Source organism: Rutilus rutilus, assembly GCF_951802725.1.
Source record: "Rutilus rutilus genome assembly, chromosome: 1".
Lineage (NCBI taxonomy): Eukaryota > Metazoa > Chordata > Actinopteri > Cypriniformes > Leuciscidae > Rutilus > Rutilus rutilus.
In genome coordinates, this window is record NC_140209.1 from 22,384,133 (window position 1) to 22,392,470 (window position 8,338).

Genomic DNA, 8,338 nt, shown 5'->3' on the forward strand with positions numbered 1-8,338 from the left:
CGTTGTTGCTAGTATGTCTGCCTTGCGTCTGGAGAAACCTTCAATATTGATTGAGGCGATTGACAGTGCAGGCCCCGAGGGGGGCGAGTATCTGTTGCGCTTCGGCATATCTGTTGCGCTTCAGGCTATCTTGATTGTGTAGGCTATTTTTTAATTATAGCCTAAGTTTAAAATATTAGGCTGTGTATACCGACATGGATCAATTGACCCTTCGCTAAGCCACGCCCGAAAACCGCAACAGGCCAATCGTGGCTTAGCAACCGTAACTAGGCACGGCAGGTCTGGCAAGCTTTCGAGTGCGGGACACATGCCGAAGCGTTGTGCGTATGTAGGCTATTGTAAATGATCTGATACCCGGTATCCTAAAAGTTTGGACGGGTTTGTGGGGGAGATATGCCGGGCGTCATCTTCATTTATATAGTGCTTTTAACAATGTATATTGTTCCAAAGCAGCTTTACATTGATAATAGGAAATTTTAAATAAATTGTTTTGGCTTCATAGCAGCTCTAGAATAAAGTTATTGTCCGGCTCGTGGATCAAGCAGTGTGATTAAAGGCAAGACCGAGGCTCACTGATATAACTTGCTTCAAAATATATTTCAGCATTTTGTTAATCGACGGCCTAACTAGTAACGTCACCCAGTCCGATCGCGGCTCTCCCGGTAAAAGTAAATGGTAGTTAGTAAAAGGAGGGAACATCAGGGTGCTTGCCGGAGATCTCCAAGGAAAAGGTTGGTAAGCAAACTTAAATGAACAAAAATAACAAACTTAATCAGTTCATAACAGTAGTCACTTATGTGACCCACGACGTGTGAGCAGTAACGTAAGCTTGGCGTGCTAAAAATATAAGCGGGAGAATGTTATCTTTGCAAAGTGGTCAGGCTAATGTCTTGTGTTTATTCCACAATACTTATGGATAAGCGGTTTTATTTATAAATATTAGAATATTTTCAAATTTCACTTACCCTGCTGTGCATGCACATATCTGTTCCTCAATTTGTGTGTTTCCCATTTGAATGGTCAGCGCTGCTGCTTGCGCTGGGACCTACAGTATATGTTTTAGCTTCAATTTTGATGAAATTATTCTCTAATCGGTTGCATATTATGTCGTGGATATATCCCTCGAATGCATACTGTAGTCCCTTTTGTCTTGATTTTCACCTGTTCGCCAAAAATGACTAATTATCTCCTTGGGAATGTCTGAAACTGGTGCATACATACTGTAATAGACGTGCCAGGCGCAAAAGCTTGCCAGGCGTAGCAACAGTAACTAAGGAGGGCGGGGCTTAGCGAAGGGTCAATAATTTATTAATATTAAATTTCATCTGTCTTTTGTAGGCATAGCTGATGGCGCACCAACGAAAAAGCCTAAATGATGTGCCAAAATGCGTTTCTATTAGGCTACAATGAAAATATTGTACGGTCAGGTTTGCCGAAGTGCGTTTAATTTAGGCTATTTATTTATTTAAATCATTTATTTATTTTTGTCCATGTGCGCCGATCGGAGACGGAGTTCACTGCTGATATTCTGAGGTAAGAGAGTTTTCTAGTCTCGCGGCTGTCATCAGCAGCACCTTGCATTGCCCAATCAGCGGATGGCGGGCGGGTGCGGTTTTGAAAATTGGTCAAAAACGTTGGTGCGTCCTTCAACACTTCCTTCAGCGTTGGTGCTCCCTGGACACTTCCTTCAGCTCTTCCGGGGGGACACCGAGGCCAGCCGGGAGACATTGGCTGTTTCTCAATTCCAAGAACGCAGAGAACGGACTTGTGTTCTCGTGGAGACCGGTCTTGCCAAGCTTCCTTGGAAGAACGAACTCGGAACCGACCGCAATGACTTCTGGGACACCAGGCGAGTACTAGCTCAAGTCTGCATTCGATGCATCCTCGGTATCAAGAACACATCCGGCTTCTTTCAAGCGTCCTCTGTACTTGCGTTCTTGAGAATTGGGTCTGAACTTCAACTGTTAATGATGACGTAAAACGAGAACACAAGGACGCAAGATCACTGAAGAACGCATATTGAGAAACACCCATAGTCCCGCCAGCGTGTCCTAGGTCTTCTTTGTGGCCTCCTCCTGGTGAGACATGCCCGGAACACCTTCCCAGGAAGGTGACCAGGAGGCATTTGGAAAAGATGCCCGAGCCACCTCAGCTGGCCCCTCTCGATATGGAGGAGCAGAGGCTCTACTCTGAGCTCCTCCCGAGTGACCGAGCTTCTCACCCTATCTCTAAGGGATCGCCTAGCCACCCGGAGAAAGCTAATTTCGGCCGCCTTTATCTGTGATCTTGTCCTTCCATTAATGACCCACAGCTCATGACTATAGGTGAGAGTAGGAACGTAGATTGACCAGTAAATCGAGAGCTTCGCTCTTGCAGCTTAGCTCTTTTTTCACAACGGCAGACCGGTACATCGGTCAATAAAAATTATGAACAGAACTGGCGACAAAGGGCAGCCTTGTCGTCCAACATGCACCAGGAAAAAGTCTGACTTACTGCCGGCAATGCGAACCAAGCTCCTGCTCTGGCCGTACAGGGAACGGACAGCCCTTAGCAAAGCGCCCTGGACCCCATACTCCCAGAGCACCCCACACAGGACGCCGCGAGGGACACAGTCGAATGCCTTCTCCAAGTCCACAAAGCACATGTGGATTGGTTGGGCAAACTCCCATGAACCCTCCAGCACCCTGGAGAGGGTATAGAGCTGGTCCAGTGTTCCACGACCGGGACGAAAACCACACTGTTCCTCCTGGATCCGAGGTTCGACTATCGGCTGTCTTCTCCTCCCCAGTACCCTGGCATAGACTTTCCTGGGGAGGCTGAGAAGTGTGATCTCCCTATAGTTGGAGCACACCCTCCGGTCCCCCTTCTTAACCTGTTAAGCTGCAACCCCACTTTTGAAAAATCCCCAGAAATGACATACCCAAACTGAAACAGATACAGTTCATGAACCCTTTGCATTAAAAGCACAAGTATGATCTCATTTGAAAGCTGACACCTGGCAGTTTATTGTAAATGTAGAATTAATTATTGTCATAATGACAAAAATTGTTATAAATAGCTTCAAAGTTTTGTAAAATTATTAGAAATTAATTTTTATGAAACATCCTCATGAAAATAAAATTGAAGTTGGCACTGGAGCAATCTAGAAATGCACTACAGCTAAAGCCATATGTCTAAACATTCTATGTTTAAAATCTGAAGATAATAAGTCCAAAACTCTGTATTTGGTTAAATGTTTTTCAAGACCATGTCAAATGACTTTATTTTGATTTGACGCTAAAATGCTACTGATGTTTATTGTCATCTTCTAACCATCTATCCAGTATATTGTCTCTATTGTTTTGTGGTGCAGACGATCCCCATTCAGTCTCAGTCTCCCCCTGCACACATTCACACCTCTCCAGCCTGGTTATGGCTCGAAATATGCATTTCTTTTGTCTGCATTATAGCTACTAACGACTGGCTATTCACAGGCTATTCATAGGGTTTCAGTCCCTAATTTCTTTTCTCAAAGTTTACCACACATTTTAAACTGTATCAAATGCATTTCTTGAATAAAGACACATTTCAGGTAGCATTCAAAAAATAATAAAAGTATAACTTCTAGGTAGCAGGTGCACCTAGGGCTAGCTAGCATGTTAGCTTAGCACACCATCAATACACGACAATTTATGAGATTAAAACCATGTTTGTGCTCTAAACTTACTTTTTAACGCACGTTGAGTATTTTAAATAATCTTCTGTGATCTAATTTGGCTTCAGATAAAAAAATCAGACAGAAAATATACTATTGGATAGTGTTCTGCACAATGATAGTCTATATAGATTAGCATTACATTATAAATATAATCTATTATTATGAAAATACCTGGCATGGCTTGAAAAACACAGGTAACTCAAATATCAGTGCAATCATGTTTATTGTCTTCAAAACATCTGTATCTGCATGTTGCAGCGCGATCTCTTGTTAGCTTTGTGTGTATCAGTCAGGTATCAGTGACGTCCTGGAATGTCACATGGTCATGGCTCTTCTTCATGTTCCATATATGGACTATTATTGTGCATGTAGCGCCCTCAGGCTATTGGTATGAATTAAAAAACACAGTATCGGAATACCAAATGCTCATAAAGATTACATCGACGCATTTGGGTATAAATTCAATAAATATTATTCCTGTCTATAGAAATATGATGTAAATCTATGAGAATCTATCAATATTTCTCCAAATCTGCACAGTTTTGAGCTAAAGCCCTGAAGGACGTTGTTTTGTGTATCGCTGTCATGACGACAGCACGGAGTTTTTTATGAATGAAAGCGGCTGACGCGCATAATTCATATTAAAGGTATCGACTCATTTTTTCATTTCATAACTCCTGACACAAATTAAGACATAACTGTCACTATGAGTTTCTCAGAATACAATAGTGGTCAAATACTGAAACTTGAGTATTATATCTTTTTAATTATGTATAGTTTGTCAAGGTATAACATTAAATCTGATAGTAATTTTGAATTAAATAAATAAATAACGCTTCAGTGCGCGGGCGCACTGGCAACGGTTAACAGGTTAAAAAGAGGGACCACCACCCCAGTCTGCCAGTCCAAAGGCACTGTCCCCGACCGCCACACGATGTTGCAGAGGCGTGTCAGCCAAGACAGCCCCACAACATCCAAAGACTTGAGGTACTCGGGGCGGATCTCATCCACCCCCGGTGCCTTGCCACCAGGGAGATTCTTGACTATCTCTGTGACTTCAGCTTGGGTGATGGACGAGTCCACCCCTGAGCCCTCAGCCTCTGCTTCCTCAATGGAAGACGTGGCGGTGGGATTGAGGAGATCCTCAAAGTATTCCTTCCACCGTCCGATGACTTCCCCAGTCAAGGTCAACAGTTGCCCACCTCCACTGAAAACAGCATTGGTATGGCACTGCTTCCCCCTCCTGAGGCGCCGGACGGTTTGCCAGAATTCCTTCTCCATGGCCTCACCAAACTCCTCCCAGGCCCGATATTTTGCCTCCACAACCACCCAAGCAGCAGTCCGCTTGGCCTGTCGGTACTCGTCAGCTGCCTCAGGAGTCCCACAAGCCAGCCAGGCCCGATAGGACTCCTTCTTCAGCTTTATGGCATCCCTTACTTCTGGTGTCCACCACCGGGTTCGGGGATTGCCGCTTCGACGGGCACCAGAGACCTTACGGCCACAGCTCCGAGTGGCCGTGTCGACAATGGAGGTGGAGAACATGGTCCACTTGGACTCCATATCTCCAGTCTCTCTCGGGATCCGGTCGAAGCTCTGCTGGAGATGGAAGTTAAAGATCTCTCTGACAGGGGATTCGGCCAAACGTTCCCAACAGACCCTCACAGTGCATTTGGGTTTGCCGAGTCTGTCGAGCTTCCTCCCCCGCCATCTGATCCAACTCACCACCAGGTGGTGATCAGTTGACAGCTCCGCCCCTCTCTTCACCCGAGTGTCCAAGACATACGGCCGGAGGTCAGATGAAACGACCACAAAGTCGATCATTGACCTCCAGCCTACAGTGTCCTGGTGCCATGTGCACTGATGGACACCCTTATGCTTGAACATGGTGTTCGTTATGGACAAACTGTAACTAGAACAGAAGTCCAATAAGAGAACACCACTCGTGTTCAGATCAGGGGGGCCGTTCCTCCCCATCACGCCCCTCCAGGTGTCACTGTCGCTGCCCACGTGGGCGTTGAAGTCCCCCAGTAGAACGACGGAGTCCCCGGTCGGAGCACTTTCCAGCACCCATCCCAGAGACCCCAAGAAGGCCGGGTACTCTGCACTGCCGTTTGCCCCATAGGCAAACACGACAGTGAGAGACCTATCCCCAACCCAAAGGCGTAGGGTAAACTCCAACGCATGGCGGCTGAGCTGGGCGGCTATAAGCAAAGCCACACCAGCCCGCCGACTCTCACCATGGGCAACTCCAGAGTGGTAAAGAGTCCATCCCCTCTCAAGGAGTGTGGTTCCAGAGCCTAAGCCGTGCGTGGAGGTGATCCCGACTATCTCTAGTCGGTACCTCTCAACCTCCCGGACAATCTCAGGCTCCTTCCCTGCCAGAGAGGTGACGTTCCACGTCCCTAGAGCTAGTTTCCATATCCAGGGATCAGGCTGTCGAGGCCCCCGCCTTCGACTGCCGCCCGATTCACTTCACCGGCCCCTTACGGTCCCTCCTGTGGGTGGTGGGCCCAGCGGGAGGGCAGCCCCACGTCACTCTTTCGGGCTGAGCCCGACCGGACCCTGTGGGGGGGGGTGACGTCGGGTGACGTCACGGACCTTAGATTTTCTGTCATCATAAGGGGTTTTTGAACCGCTCTTAGTCTGACCCGTCGCTTAGGACCTGTTTGCCTTGGGAGACCCTACCAAGGGGCATATAGCCCCAGACAACTTAGCTGGTCCTTCGGGTACTCAAACCCCTCCACCATGGTAAGGTGGCAGTTCAAGGAGGGGGACAAGGGGGGGCAAGGGGTACATCTTAGACAAGTAAAGAAAATTTACTTTAGTTTTAGTTTTTTTAGTTAACTATAATAGCCCTGCATCCAAATGCACAAGCTGAATAATTTATCACTGCAGTGCTCATATTCACATATCACTTTCTATTTATAGATTTCAATGTTATTTTACTACAATTTTATTAGTTATGGACTGAGGCTGAAATTCAGCCCTGGACAACAAATAATCTAACGAAATCAAATGTAATAATCATGTTGATCTTTCCTGCTTAAATACATAGCCTATTTGTATTGTATAACCCTGCAATGTTTTGTTGTTGTTTAGTGTTGGTGAATACAAGTGAAAAAAAAACAAGTGGAGAAAGTGTTGTTGAAGAAGCAAATAGGGATCATGAAATATCAGGTGAGCAACACTTTTACTAATTTAACAAACATATGTACAGTAGGTGTTTAATCTAACATTGATTGCGTTGCTCTGTGTTTTTAGAGCTTTGAGAACACAGAGGTGAGAGGAGAAGGTGATGATGTTGATGAAGATCTTCGGCTGCTGTTGATCGGGAAAACTGGATCCGGGAAAAGCGCCACAGGGAACATCATCTTTAATGATCGGGTGTTTGAGTCAGTAATGAGATCTTCATCAGTGACCAGATTCTGTCAGACACACACTGGTGATGTTAATAACAGGAGAGTGACGGTCGTCGATACTCCAGACTTCATCTTCTCCACTCACACTGACTTTGATTCAGACTCAGAGCTGAAGAGAGCTCTTGAATTATGTTCCGTAGGAGCTCATGTGATCCTGCTTCTTCTGCCTTTGAGCACGTTCACTGAGCAGGAGATGGATTTCATTGGTTGGTTTGAGCAGAAGTTTGGTGCAGAAGCTCACAGATTTACTCTAGTGCTCTTCACTCATGCAGATCAGAGACACATGAGAACACTAGGAGAAATGATCAGGAGAAATCCTCAATTATCTGGTTTTATTAACCGATGTGGTCAGAGATATCATGAGTTTAACATTAAAGCTCCAGCAAACAGACGACAGGTGACTGAACTCATGGAGAAGATCGACAGACTCGTGTCTGAGAACACAAACTCCTGCTACACACTAGACATGATGCAGGAGACTGAGAGGAGAAGAGAGGAGGAGGAGAGAGAAGAGAAGGAGAGGAGAGAGAGGGAACACAGAATGAGATTAGAGACAGTCAGAATAGAGACAGAGACACGAGTGAGGAGAGATATTGAACAGGAGAAACTGGAGAAAGAGAGGAGAGAGAGAGAACATCAGATGGCATTTGAGAGAGTCAGCAGAGAGACAGAGACTCAAGTGAAGAGAGAATGTGAAGAGAGAAGAGACAGTGGGTTCCATCACTTTGTAAAACAGCATAAGAACATCATTCTTACATGTGTAGGTGTAGGTGCTGTGATTGTAATAATTGTTCTTGCAGTAAGGCTTTATTCATGAACTCAATGACATCTGCTCCATTTACAATGTTTTACTAAGACAGAAGAATAATTTTAATACCTGCTAGTTTTGATTACTCTCAGACATAATTTTGTACCCGTGATGTGTACCTTAAGAGACCAATCTTGTACCTCTGGTGACAATTTTGTACCTTTATTTAGCAGTACAAAAAGGGTACAAAATTGGCTTTGACAGGGTACAATCGTTGACTATAATGATGACGTTGATATATATATATATATATATATATATATATATATATATATATATATACAGTATATATACAGTGCCCTCCACAATTATTGAACCCCCTGGTAAATATGATCAAAATTGGCTGTAAAAAATAAATCTGCATCGATTATCCTTGTGATCTTTCATTCAAAAAATGTGAAAAATTCTAACCTT

The 8,338-nt window shown here is 44.9% G+C and overlaps 1 protein-coding gene across 2 annotated transcripts in view; it reads left to right on the top strand.

Moving 5' to 3' along the window:
- LOC311292616 (GTPase IMAP family member 3-like) overlaps positions 1-8,048 on the top strand; it is a 40,068-nt gene extending 32,020 nt beyond the window's left edge. The window contains exons 2-3 of one of the 2 annotated variants that reach the window (XM_084412344.1): positions 6,797-6,874; positions 6,959-8,048. In XM_084412344.1, coding sequence (XP_084268470.1) covers positions 6,863-6,874; positions 6,959-7,933 — 987 coding nt within the window. In that variant the 5' untranslated portion in view covers positions 6,797-6,862 and the 3' untranslated portion in view covers positions 7,934-8,048. Of the gene's footprint in view, positions 1-6,708; positions 6,875-6,958 lie in introns of those variants that run through there. The other variant, XM_084412345.1, reaches the window with a different exon arrangement.
- The last annotated feature ends 290 nt before the right edge of the window (positions 8,049-8,338 follow it).